The sequence below is a fragment of the Gobius niger genome, assembly GCF_951799975.1.
Source record: "Gobius niger genome assembly, chromosome: 18".
Taxonomy (NCBI): Eukaryota; Metazoa; Chordata; class Actinopteri; order Gobiiformes; family Gobiidae; genus Gobius; species Gobius niger.
In genome coordinates, this window is record NC_136869.1 from 2,349,035 (window position 1) to 2,363,146 (window position 14,112).

At 42.4% G+C, this 14,112-nt stretch overlaps 1 protein-coding gene across 1 annotated transcript in view; it reads right to left on the reverse strand.

Annotated features, from left to right (window-relative positions):
* LOC306977870 (vasoactive intestinal polypeptide receptor 2-like) overlaps positions 1 to 14,112 on the reverse strand; it is a gene marked incomplete at its 3' end in the record, with an annotated part of 29,135 nt that overhangs the window by 8,719 nt on the left and 6,304 nt on the right. The window contains exons 2-4 of the mRNA XM_079576309.1: positions 9,981 to 10,080; positions 9,731 to 9,838; positions 4,216 to 4,384 (exon numbers count right to left, since the gene is read on the reverse strand). Coding sequence (XP_079432435.1) covers positions 4,216 to 4,384; positions 9,731 to 9,838; positions 9,981 to 10,080 — 377 coding nt within the window. The remainder of the gene's footprint in view (positions 1 to 4,215; positions 4,385 to 9,730; positions 9,839 to 9,980; positions 10,081 to 14,112) is intronic.

Consider the following 14,112-nt stretch of genomic DNA (forward strand, 5'->3'; position numbering starts at 1 on the left):
CATTTTGTTAGGTCTTCCATGACCTTTTTGCTCCATGATCCTCAGGGTCTTCATTCTAAATGACTGTTACTGCGACGCACTGTGCGAGGCTCTGCTTATGCAGCTCAACAACCCGACCATGTTTTTTTAACTCATTAACTGTCCGTGAGAGTAAATCCTACGCTGACAGAAAAGACAAAGGGACAGAGGGATGTTGTTCATCCAATTACACAATGGAGATCTTTTTTTTTCACTCAAACTTGACTGTTTAAGTGGCGCTAGCCCACAGTTAGCTTTGCCCGTTAGCCTGTTAGCTTCTTCTTCTTCGTGATTCCATTAGTGTGTATTGGTGACTCCAGTCCGGTGGCATTCAAGTTGCAAGTGTGGTTTTCTGTCCAGAGACACCAGGGGGAGATGAGAGACCCCACAATCATCCCATTAACACCTGTATTACCCCCAGAGGGACGACGGAGAGGATTTATTAAGGTAAACAAGTGACTTAGTTCTGCTTTAAGGGCATGTGGTCCTAAACTTTTGATCAGCAAAAACAGACTAGGGATGTCACGGTAACCGGTGTAGCGGTAAACCCCGGTAAAAATTTTGACGGTGAAAATGACCGTCTTGTTTTGTGTTTTTATTATTATCTTGGTGAATAACCGCACCCGTGATGTAGGCACGGTGAGCCTCACCAGCCACCGTCCCATCTGCTGCAGTTTCCGCGCATGCGCACTTTGTTGTTTACAACCCAAACAAAACTTTCTCGAAGCTGGAATCATGTCCGACACGACAGCGCAGGATCAGCCTCAGAGTTCAGTTTGTGGAGCGTGCAGGAAAAAGTGTCTCCAAAGCAGCAATACTTCGAACCTCTGACTCTCCTGCGTGACCGTCACAGCTCTATAGCAGTAAGCTAACGTTAGCGTTTTAGCTGAAATGCTGATGTGGGACTTTGGGTTGAGGGAGAATGTAACGAGTCGCCCCATAGTGCGGCTGCAGCGCCACCGCCAGCATAAGCCGTGTCCGGATACCTCCGCACAACGGCACAATGCGTTACGGGGCTCCCAGTGGCAGATTCACTCTCGCCGCAGTTTTATGAATGACTAATGATGGCATTTTCCCAAATCTGCAAAGCGAAAGCTCACTGGAAGGACAACAACAGTTTTCCTGATATAGACGGTTTATCTTCGTTTCTGACGCTATAAATGTAAAACATGTAAAACCCTCGAAACATCAAGAACACATCGTTATAGTTCCTTTACTTTGATGTGAAAAGGCTTTGTCTGTATTTTTTTTATATAATAAGCACTGTTAAACCTTTTTGAAACAATTTCAGTTTGTGCAGGACTATCAATGCTTTCTGAACATATTAACACACATTTTGTTCGAACGGTGAAGGCGGGAGCGGTTCATGATGATTTCTTGTCTTTGTGAACTCACAAATACCGAGAGAATCCAGCTCGTTGGTGAGGCAACAACAGCATCGTTTGTAAATTGATTAAACGAATCTAATCCATTTTGTAATGAGGCTGTAACGTTTACGCTGCTGTGACGTCATGTGAGCGCCTCCTACTGTACAGGCTCACATGAAGCAGTGATAACATCTGTCTGATGGAAACAGTACATTGCGTCCGCTCCTGATAAGAGCCTGACATTTGCAGCGGCGGGATAAGAGATAAGAAGGAATTAACTTGAACACAAAGGTATCGGGCGATCGGAAACGTGAGCGGAATGTCAAAGGAAGACAACATTAAAGCAAAAAAGAGCGGCTTTATTCAAAATGGCACCGTCGCTGATAACTCTGAGGCTCCACAGGACTCGGAGCCGTCGCTGGAGATCAGGCGCTCTCTTAACCATCCACTAGGCTTTAAAAATATGATCAATGTGGAGATTTGCAGCTCCTTTTCTCCCTTAAAGGAATAGGCCACAGTTTTTACATCCTGAGATATGTTCTTACCTGAGCTTTGACGAGTTCTTTAGGACCTGTCTGATCTTCCCCCGTGCCTTCAGTCACGTAAACACAGCGCAGACGGCGTTAGAATACCAGGAGTACTTCGAAATCCGCACAGTAAAGTGAAGATTACTGCGCGGATTTCGAAGTACTCCTGGTATTATTACGCCTTACAATATAGATCCCCCTTTTTTCCGCTTAGAAAATCCACATTGTTTAATTTTGTGTAATTATACTTTGTAGTGGAACACTTCACGTAACCATATTTAAATAGGGAAAACGTGGAAGAGCTTGGTAGCTTCTATCTTGACCTGTTTTGGAGCTATAGAGGAGAGAGGGAGAGGCTAAATGCTAACGCCGTCTGCGCTGTGTTTACGTGACTGAAGGCACGGGGGAAGATCAGACAGGTCCTAAAGAACTCGTCAAAGCTCAGGTAAGAACATATCTCAGTATGTAAAAACGATGGCCTATTCCTTTAGTATTTTAGTTTTAATGTCAGAGACTAAACTCTCTCTTTATGATGTTTATTCTCTGACGTTCTTTGAGCCAGAGATACATCCAACATGGCCGGTCTTTCCCATGTTGTTCATACCGTCATGTTTGGTATCCACGTGTAGCACGAAAGGCTGTGGCCGAGATGACACTGTAATCCAAATATGGTCATTTCCTGCCAACATTTGCTTCTAACTTTAGAGCCTTTATAGAAATGTAGTAAAGTAGTAAAGCACTAGAGTCCAGTCTCTGTAGTACATGTACTCTGTCTCTGACCTCGTCCGTCTCGCTCTCGTCGGGTCGGACTTAAATATTTGCTTCAGTTTAAACAGATCATGTTTGTGTTTGACTTTGAGCGAGGACCGTCCCCTTCGTGTTTACGGGACCTAAATGTCGACAGAATCCGTCAAAAATGTGAGAAAAAAACTCCCCAAAAAGTCCGGCCCAAAAACAGTCCGGGGGGAGTCATGATTTCAGTTTTATGTGTTCATGAAAAAGGGAAAAGACTAAACATGTAGACTACACACATCAGTTTAAAACCTTTGTCGTTTGTACATTAAAAAAAGGCATTTCTGATGGAAGCTCATGTGCGGTATCTGCTTTCTAAAACACGCCCCAGGATATACGAGTTTGGCCAGGAGAGCAGGACTTCCCTCCCTCAAAATTATCTATCTGACTTTCTTCAGACCTGTGCTGGAGGAGGCCTCATTTGAAAGCTAAGACCCAAAAAACTGATCTTTTTCCTCGCGTTGTTGCTGTGTTGTGTCACCTTTTGTATGTTTTTTTTTCTTTTGGTGAATTTTTGTCACTTTTTGGTTGAGTTTTTGTCAATTTTTTTTCAAATTTTTTGTCAATTTTTGGTCATTTTTTTGTCACATTTTTGTTGATTTTTTTGTCCATTTTTTGTCAAAATTTGGTCAATTCTTGGTCGAATTTTTGTTGAATTTTTGTCACATTTTTTGTCATTTTTTTGTCATTTTTTTTGTCATTTTTTTGTCATTTTTTGTCACATTTTTTGTCACATTTTTTGTCATTTTTTTGTCATTTTTTTGTCATTTTTGTCAATTTTTTGTCACATTTTTTGTCACATTTTTTGTCACATTTTTGTTGATTTTTTTGTCAATTTTTTTGTCAATTTTTTGTCAAAATTTGGTCAATTCTTGGTCAAATTGCTGTTGAATTTTTGTCACATTTTTTGTCATTTTTTGTTGATTTTTTTATTGATTTTTTTTGTCAAATTTTTGTCAATTTTTTGTTGAATTTTTGTCACATTTTTGTTGAATTTTTGTCACATTTTTGTTGAATTTTTGTCACATTTTTGTCAATTTTTTGACAAATTTTTGTCCATTTTTGTTGAATTTTTGTCACATTTTTGTTGAATTTTTGTCACATTTTTGTTGACTTTTTGGCCCCAGACCTGCAGAGCACAAATTCCTGAGTATAAAAAAAAAAGAGTTAGTCTCTCTAGCCCATTCCAGAGCGGAGCTAGGATTAAAACAGAATGCTCACTCCAACCACTAGGGGGCAGCTGGAATTTAAAAAAGGAGAGACTTCCACATGTGTTTCTCCCGTCTGAAGCCACTGCTGTCTCCCACACAGGAAATGACCATATTTGGATTACAGGATCTTTCGTGCTACACGTGGATACCTAACAGGTCAGTATTTGTGACTGGATAAGCGTGGGAAAGACCAGGGAGCGACACAGACATGTTGGAGTCACTTCCTGGATAAATGTCCGGCTCAAAACCATAAAACGTCAGAGAACAAACATCGTAAAGAGAGTTTGGCCGTGTTTTGACTTTAGAGCCGGTGGTCGGCCCAGGCTGGCGACCTGTGGTGAAGCGCAGGATAAAGAGGAGGGAAGTGGGACCTGTGAGGGCTCGTCGCTGACGCTGGAGCTGCAGGCCGACTGCAGGACGGGGTAGACTCTGGACCAGCCTCGCTCGGTGCAGTTACGGCTCAGACTTCCTGCAAAACACACACGTTTTTACATGAGCCGGACTGTGACAAACGACTTCACACTTCAGGTCCTGTTGTAATCAGGAGTGCAAGACGAGATCACAGCAAAAACTCGACCAACACTGGTACAACACTGAGATTAAAAGACTTTCCCTTTATATGAACCGCCTCGCTTCAGTCACGTCAGTATTCACTTTGACAACTCGTTTTTATTTTATTTCGGCGCCTTCGGATCTTATTTCAGTCCAGATTTTGTTTCATTGGTCGCGGTCGGAGTCGGTGATGAGGGGATTTCGCGGCGGCGGAGGTCGATCACAGGCAGAACGGACGAGTTAGGACACACATCCCGCACGAGTCGATGTAACAGAGAAATGTTTTAAAGCGAAGCACAGAAGAGACAAAGAAGAGGCAAAGAAGAGGCAAAGAAGAGGAAAAGAAGAGGCAAAGAAGAGGCACAGAAGAGGCAAAGAAGAGGCACAGAAGAGGCAAAGAAGAGGCACAGAAGAGGCAAAGAAGAAGCACAGAAGAGGCACAGAAGAGGCAAAGAAGAGGCACAGAAGAGGCAAAGAAGAGGCAAAGAAGAGGCACAGAAGAGGCACAGAAGAGGCACAGAAGAGGCACAGAAGAGACACAGAAGAGACAAAGAAGAGGCACAGAAGAGGCACAGAAGAGACAAAGAAGAGGCACAGAAGAGGCACAGAAGAGGCAAAGAAGAGGCAAAGAAGAGGCAAAGAAGAGGCAAAGAAGAGGCAAAGAAGAGGCACAGAAGAGGCAAAGAAGAGACACAGAAGAGGCAAAGAAGAGGCAAAGAAGAGGCACAGAAGAGGCAAAGAAGAGGCACAGAAGAGACAAAGAAGAGGCAAAGAAGAGGCACAGAAGAGGCAAAGAAGAAGCAAAGAAGAGGCACAGAAGAGGCACAGAAGAGGCACAGAAGAGGCAAAGAAGAGGCACAGAAGAGGCACAGAAGAGGCAAAGAAGAGGCAAAGAAGAGGCAAAGAAGAAGCAAAGAAGAAGCAAAGAAGAAGCACAGAAGAAGCAAAGAAGAAGCACAGAAGAGGCAAAGAAGAGACACAGAAGAGACACAGAAGAGGCAAAGAAGAGGCAAAGAAGAGGCACAGAAGAGGCAAAGAAGAGACACAGAAGAGACACAGAAGAGGCACAGAAGAGGCACAGAAGAGGCAAAGAAGAGACACAGAAGAGACACAGAAGAGGCACAGAAGAGGCACAGAAGAGGCAAAGAAGAGACACAGAAGAGGCAAAGAAGAGACACAGAAGAGGCAAAGAAAAGGCAAAGAAGAGGCAAAGAAGAGGCAAAGAAGAGGCAAAGAAGAGGCACAGAAGAGGCAAAGAAGAGACACAGAAGAGGCACAGAAGAGGCAAAGAAGAGGCAAAGAAGAGGCAAAGAAGAGGCACAGAAGAGGCACAGAAGAGGCAAAGAAGAGACACAGAAGAGGCAAAGAAGAGACACAGAAGAGGCAAAGAAGAGGCAAAGAAGAGGCAAAGAAGAGGCAAAGAAGAGGCACAGAAGAGACACAGAAGAGGCAAAGAAGAGGCACAGAAGAGGCAAAGAAGAGGCACAGAAGAGGCAAAGAAGAGGCACAGAAGAGGCAAAGAAGAGGCAAAGAAGAGGCAAAGAAGAGGCACAGAAGAGGCACAGAAGAGGCAAAGAAGAGGCACAGAAGAGGCAAAGAAGAGGCAAAGAAGAGGCAAAGAAGAGGCAAAGAAGAGGCACAGAAGAGGCACAGAAGAGACACAGAAGAGGCACAGAAGAGGCAAAGAAGAGGACGCTACGCACAGGCATGAGAAGTGTCTTAAAAATGAAGATAACAGTGATATTTCATCACACTTCCATTAGATGGAGGAGGTTCCTTTTGTTTATATGGGACTACATGCACTTCTGTGTCATTTATGAATAATAAATCATGACAGGATATTTTAATTCATTACAATCATTTAATATTGTGGGAATTCAGCCCAATCATGAAACAATTCAACAATTCAATGGGCCGGGGCCTTTCTGTGTGGAGTTTGCATGTTCTCCCCGAGTCTGTGTTGGTTTCCTCTACCACTAAAAACATGTACAGTAGGTGAATCCTCCAGCCAGGTGTTTCGGACTGGCAGCCTGGAGATGGGTCCCCGAGCGCCCCGATGGGTCAAATACAGAGAATGAATTTCTCTATGGGATTAATAAAGTATAACATAACCATAACCTTAACCTTTAAAAAATATATATAAAATATCATGAGACTCGGCCCCTCCAGGATCCTTAACGTGGCGGAGGAGTTTGAGCCCGAATGATCCTGGAGCTCTGTTGTCGGGGCTTCGTGCCCCTGTAGGGTCTCCCAGGGCAAACAGGTCCTATAGGTGACGGGTCAGACAAAGGGCGGTTCAGAAGCCCCTTATGAGAGACCAACAGGCCCGGTTAGAACCATGAGGCCGTCCTTCTGTGGACCCACCACCTGCAGGAGGAACATAAGGGGCTGGTGCAATAGGATTTGGGCAGCCACGGCCCCCACGACCCGGAAACGGACAAGTGGAAGAAAATGGATGGATGGATCATGAGACTCGGGTCTTTGAGTTTCCCCTGAACGTGCCACATGTGTCAGTACACGCTGCACATGAGGACCAGGAGCCCGACCTCTGCAGATAAACTGTTATAAACAAGTGACAGTGGACTCAGCTCTGAGCGAGAGCGAGGAGAGTGTGGAGGAGCAGAGAGGGTGTGCAGAGTGAAAACTGTCGCCAAACACAAGAAATCTGATCAACTAAACTGTAAAACTGTACAACTGTAAACACAAAACATGCCAGCTCTCTCTGGTATCAATACAATCAATACTGGGACGATCTGCCCAGCCCTAAAATGAGACTTTTTCGGGATTTTTGATATAGTTTTATATTAAGCTGTTTTTTAGTCCCAAAAAAATATAAAAATAGAAATTGTGTTTCAACTTAACCCCTTAACTCCCACCTGAACCGAGCACATTTTCTCCAGTTTGGCTTTACCCCAATCCAAAAGCTTCGGAAAAAAGCAGTGAAAAAAGCAAGAAAACTGAGACGAAAACAATGATGGAAATGTGACAAAAAAGTGAGAAAACATCGATGGAAAAGTGACGAAAAATTTATGAAAAACAGGCAAAAATGTCACAAGAAATTGACAAAAAATTGACCAAAAAATGAAAAAAATTTGACAAAAAATGACAAAAATGTAACAAAAATGTGATAAAAATTTGACAGAAAAAGAAACTTAGTTAATAAAGTTATTCTCAACAATGGGATGAAAATGCATTTTGAGGGAATGGCTCTTTTACAATTTCCACAAATAAATATATTGAGCAACATTGAATCGATGCAATATTTAACCATGTTATTGAGAAGATTAGATTTTATTATTTTTTATCCCAGGAGAAAGTTTACATGTAAATCCATCTGAACATTTGAACGTTTATCTTTAAGTTCCCACAGACTCAGACTGAACTCGGATCTGCACGATGTTCCTTTAAACAGTTCGTTTCCTAATGGAAGATACAAACAAGGCGTGATTTAAACAAAGCGAAGCCTCTTACGAAATCCGATCATTCACAGCCGCTTATCTTCCACAAACTTCCCCCGCGTGAAGCAACGGAGATAAAGCAGTGTGGAAATCCAGCGCCTACGGAATCTGAGAGCGGACAGAGCCAGGGTTTAATGAAGACTTGCTCACAGGGTTTAAATCCTGTTTAGTTCTTAACCTCTTAACTCCCACCTGAACGGATCCTATTTTCTCCAGTTTGGCTTTACCCCAATCAAAAAGCTTATTGGGAAAAAAGCACCAAAACAACCACAAAAAATTAGAAGAAAACAAGGATGTAAACGCAACAAAAATGTGACAAAAATGTGACAAAAATGTGACAAAAATGTGACAAAAATTCAACAAAAATGTGACAAAAATGTGACAAAAATTCAACAAAAAATGTGACAAAAATTGAGCAGAAATGTGACAAAAATTCAACAAAAATTCAACAAAAATTCAACAAAAATGTGACAAAAAATCAACAACAACTAGAAATGCAATGGCTGCGCCATTGCGATTGACTGCGGAATTGCGGGAAGCGAATGCAGACATTGCATAAACTGTTCAAATCGCATAAAATGGTTAATTTGCATAATCTAATTTGCATAAACTGGTAAAATGCATAAAATGTAATGTTGCATAAACTGCATGAAGTGGTAAAATGCATGAATGGGTTAATTTGCATAAATTATGTAAATTGCATAAACTCTTTAAAATTCATAAATCCTAAATGGCATAAACTCTTAAGTTGCATAAACGGTTTAAAATGCATAAAGTGGTTAATTTGCATAAATTGTTAATATTGCATAAACTTTTAAATTCCATAAACTGGTCAAACTGTTGAAATGGCCTCAGTGTTTGATTGGCAGAAGCTGCACAAATGGCTGAAAGGCCTGGAGTTTCCCCATTGGCTGGATTCCCCCATACACACCAATGCAAACATTTCAAACTTTCGTATAAAAAAACTGGAAAACTGCTGAAGGCCAATTTTTTCTCAAAACCCACAAGTTGCAGAAGCTGAACATGCACAAAGTGCAGAAATTGCATAAAATGCAGAAAAAAGTGCAGAAAAGCATGGATTTGCGGCAGCCCCATTATAAGTCAATGGGAAAAATCTCCGACATTTTGGCCGATTGCGGAAAAACCGTAAATTGCAGAAGTCCCAAAAGTAATAGCACCTTCTCCTCAACATGCGGAACATTTTGATGCATAACTTGCATAAATTGCACAAAGCATGAAGGTGCTGAAAGCTCTAGAAAATCGGGAAAAAGATGGAAGAGGAATAATAATAAAGAACATGAAAACCAACAATCCGCAGTCAATCAATAAAAAAAATAAAAAAATAAAATAAAAAAAAAAACATACAAAAGGTGACACAACACAGCAACAACGCGGGGAAAAGATCCGTTTTTTTGTTCTTAGATTTCAAATGAGGTGCTACACAGGCCTATGTGATGACCAAGGAGGACAGAATGCATTTGGTTTAGGCGGGTGGGAAGAGGTTAAATGTGTTATTTTGAAAATGTGGCCTTGGTTTTGGGTTCAAAGCTCAATAATTCAGTCTGAATGGCTCAATCCCTGAGGCGCTGGACACGTCCGACGCACAAATCAAACAAGTCGAATGGATTTAACTTATAGGAGCATAGGAGATTATACATTATGAAAGGAAGCAGCTAAACTCATACGGACATGTCCCCCCTCGTCGTACTTCAGTATCGGGCCTGGGAACATGCATTTCTCTGAGGAGCTGACGCGGTTTTCATGGTTTTACTCCGGTATAAACCTGCTGTTCTTCAGGGACTGACCGTTTTTGCCGAAGAGCCTGAGCAGAGGGGAGGGGCAGGGCAGGGTGACCACCTGACCCACCGGCGCGCTCCGCCAGCACAGGAAGTCGTCCCACTCGCCGCCGCAGCCTGTCGACCACAAGCACACGGGGGCGGAGTTTTGTCTTTGTCAGATATTTCACACTCAAGTCATTTTAACTTAATAACATGATAATAACATGATAATAACATGATCATAACATGATAATAACATGATCGTTGTGTGAAGCACCTGGTTGTTGCCGCGGCGACAGCTGCAGGACCCTCTCACAGTCTCCTCGGTTCCTCTGCAGCTCCCAGTAAAACTGACAGTGAGGGAACCTGCCCCAGACCTGAACAAGCAAACATCAAAATACAAAATATTTCATTTTATTTATTTATTTAATTCAAAAGTGATGTTATGCAATCACAATAAAACCGCCAACACAGTATGAATGAAACGGAAACAAGTCTTATAGTATCTGCCCTTTTGTTACTTCACACTTCACACTGTTGTCCAGGGCTGGACTGGGACTGAAAAACAGCCCTGGACTCTGACCAGCCTGGCCCAAATTAGCGTAATTGTGACACTTCCACAAATACATATTTTAACCTCTAACCTCCCGCCTTAACATTAACGAGTGCATTGTCCCCAGTTCGGCTTTTTATTATTATTTTTTGGATTGGAATCATCAGCAAAAAGAACGGGAAAGGTGGTCGTAGAAACAGAAGCAAAATCATTCATATAAATAATCAATAATAATGGTCCCAAAATTGAACCTTGTGGCGCACCATACTGCACGGAATTCCTTTTAGATTCATGTTTCTTTATACTGGGCTTTACCCAAATCTAAAAGCTTCTCGACTGGAGATCAACAATGTAGCGCCTCATTTGAAAGCTAAGACCTGCAAAAGTGATGGAAACTTTTCGTCACGTCGCCACATTTTTGTTATATTTTTGTTGTTTTTTAAATTATTTTTTCTATAATTTTTTGTTGTGTTTTTTTGTCCGTGTTTTTCTCATGTTTTCATCCTCTTTTTCTCGCTATTTTGATATTTTTGCTCGGTTGAGGCCGGACCGGTGGCCCCAGAGCCAGTGGCCCTTCTGTGATCTTCCAGAATGGACACATGGCCAGTCCGCCCCTGCTGTTGTCCTTTGGAAAATGGTATGTATTTATGTCTACATACTGTATGTATATATATATTTACAGTATTAACAGATGTTTTTGTATTCTATATTCATGTTTTTCAATATATAAAATACAGAACCTTCGTATTCTTGAATGTTTACAAATGGTCAAAAAGAAACATACCGTCATATTCATGTTTGTTCAAATCAAATATCCCACGTTATTCATGTCCAAGTTCTTCATACTTTTTTAACACTGTAGCTTTTATGTGTATTTTAAAGTAAAAATATACACACGTTCAACAGTTATTAGTCTATAATCAGTGATGGTCAATGACGTCTCTCACAGGTCCAGGTTATTTCTCCACGTTGTGACACGGAGTAGAAGCTTATTTTTTGTCTCAACTTATAAAGTACTTTCCCACCTTCATCAGGACCAAAGCGCTTGAGGAGCCAGTCACACATTCACTCTCTCATTCACACACCAGTGTACACAGACGCTGAAGTGTCTTGCCAAGGGCACAATGACAGTGTACAACTGAGGGATTCAAACCAATGGCTGCTCTGCTTTATGACCACGACACTGGGGGCCATTGCTGTAGTTCCTCCATATCGCCACTAGGCCCCCATTGAAAAGCATTGGAGTTTAGACACGTTAAAAACAACTTTATCGCCTGCTTTCAATGTTTTCAACACTAGACTAGATCTTCCTCCTGTGATAACGCTGGGTTAGTCACAGTTAAAGAAACCAGACTGGTTTTCGTAAGAAGAATTTTTGAAATCTCGTACTTAATGAGGCTCGGACTGTTAGCATTGGAGCAGCGCGAGCTACACGACAAACAAGGGCGGAGTCTACAGTGAAGATCCCGCCCTTATGTCCTTTTTAGGAACATGCTTCGTCAGAGCTGGGGAGGAGGAGTCTGTAAATCCCCCATGAATTCCCCCCTCGACCGTGGTCATTATGGTGAAAGGGGAGGAGTGAGGAGGAGACGTCCATTATATTTTACAGTCTATGATTCAAACCCCCCGACCTCCCGATCATGAGACGACCCGCTCGACAAAGCGCTTCACTCAGGGAGGGGGATTTTCATCCATTCACTCCACACATGGTGATGATAAGCTGCGCCACCGGACCCTCAACCACCACTGTTATTCCCTCACACATCTTTCACCCCTATTGTACATGTTTTAGAACGTGCAAACTTAACACAAATTCGCATCCATCCATTTTCTTCCTCTTTGTCGTGGGGGCAGCAACAGAGACGCCCACACTTCCCGATCCACACACACCTCCTCCAGCTGTTCTGACCCGAGGCGACACCAGGCCAGCTCGGAGACACAGTCCCACCAGCGTGTCCTGGGTCTTCCACGAGGCCTCCTCCTGACTGGACATGCCTGGAGGCGACCAGGAGGTATCCGGAACAGATGCCCTATAGCCACCTCAGCTGCTCCTCTCAACCTGAAGCAGCAGCGACTCTACTCCGCCTTTCTCTTTATTTTAACAATCTCGTTTCAGTCATGTCAGTACTCACTTTGACAACTCTGCAGTGACTTTGCTCCGAGCTCCTCCTGGTTGACTGAGCTCCTCACCCTATCTCAAAGGAAACTCATTTCAGCCGCCTGTATCTGCTATCTTGTCCTTTTGGTCATTCCTCAAATCTCACAACCAAATAAATCGAGAGCTTTGCCCCCGACTCAGCTCCCTCTTCACCACGACAGTCCGATACAGCGACCGCATCACTGCCGATTAAAGAGGGGGTATTCTGCTTTTTTCAGTCACATAGCACCAGTCTATATCACACTACAATGATGAGCAAACCTTCTGTTGGTCTGTAAATGCAGTAAATTAGAACAACTGCCTTGTATAAAATTGCTCTCTCAAAATGGCTGTAGTGAATGTCTTGAAATAGGCCTCTGTCTCTTTATGGAGAGACACTACAGGCAAAACTAAATTTTTTCAATTTTTAGGTTTTGGCCCAAATTTGTCTCTGAACATATAAGCTTTCACCCGGAAACAGAAAATAAACCTAATCTTCACAATAACATGTTTAAATATTGCACTGATTCAATGTTCCCCCATAGACTTATATGGGAGAATGCAACTTCAAGGGCCTTTTTCTCAAAACACATTTTTCTGTCATGGTGGCGACACTATGGCCACGTCAGTCGGACCTAAAGGCTTCACATTTTCCAGCCTTGGACTGAACAATATTTGGAAGATTTTTTCAGAGGGATTTTTTTTATTATTTAATCCCTAAGCCCCATTTATTGAGTTTTGAATGTCAAAAAATAAAGTGAAAATTACATTTTTACAAATTTTCACACTAACAAACAGCTCATTTTAAAACTAAACAAGAAATCCTAAATCCCCTCTGAAAAAGTCTTGGCAACTCATTCATCAATAAAATAAAACCATAAATTTGAATGTAGCTCTATCCATTATTCAGATTTCGACGCCGAAAAGATGGGAAATTTGGGGCATTTTTAGGCATAAAACACCTTGTTCGTATATGAAAAGTTAAATGACAGAAAACTTGCAATGTATTTTGTTCTCACATTTATGCCAGTGATCGACAGCAAAAGTTTCAAATTGATATCTGTAAATATACATTTTTTCCCTATTCACCTGCAGTGTCTCCTCTGAACCTCTGAGCCTTTAGACACGCCCCCTCCACACGCTGTCTGTGGCATCAGTGGGGAGGGGGTTCTGCTGAGGAGCAGTGGTCGGTTACTCGGCTGGTGACGAAAGCTCGGAGGCGTCTCCAGGAGGTGGGGGCGTTCCTAGGAGGACTCAGGCAAACCTATCCCTAAAATGGCCGCCATCAGAGTTTTTACAGATTACTCAAAAATACGTGAATGTGCCAAGGCAACACTTCAGGCATGTTTTTAATGAGGGAGTGACAGAATAACATGATGTAAAGCTTGAAAAAGTCAATTTTGCAGAATACCCCCCCTTTAAGGTAATGAACAGAATCGGTGACAAAGTGCAGCCCTGTGGAGACCCCACATGCACTGAGGAACAGGCCTGACTCACGGCAAACACTGAACCAAGCTCCTGCTGCGGCAACAACTTACACTCGGTTTATAATAAAGAAAATTGTACAAATGCCGTGAAACAAACAAACCTCGCCGTACGTGAACGATTCTATTTATTTGAGAATTCGCCGAAACGGAACAATCCACAAAGGTCCGAACTGTCCCTGTCGCTCGCTCGTTATTATTACAATCAATATCATTAGCTCCTTCTGAAACTTTA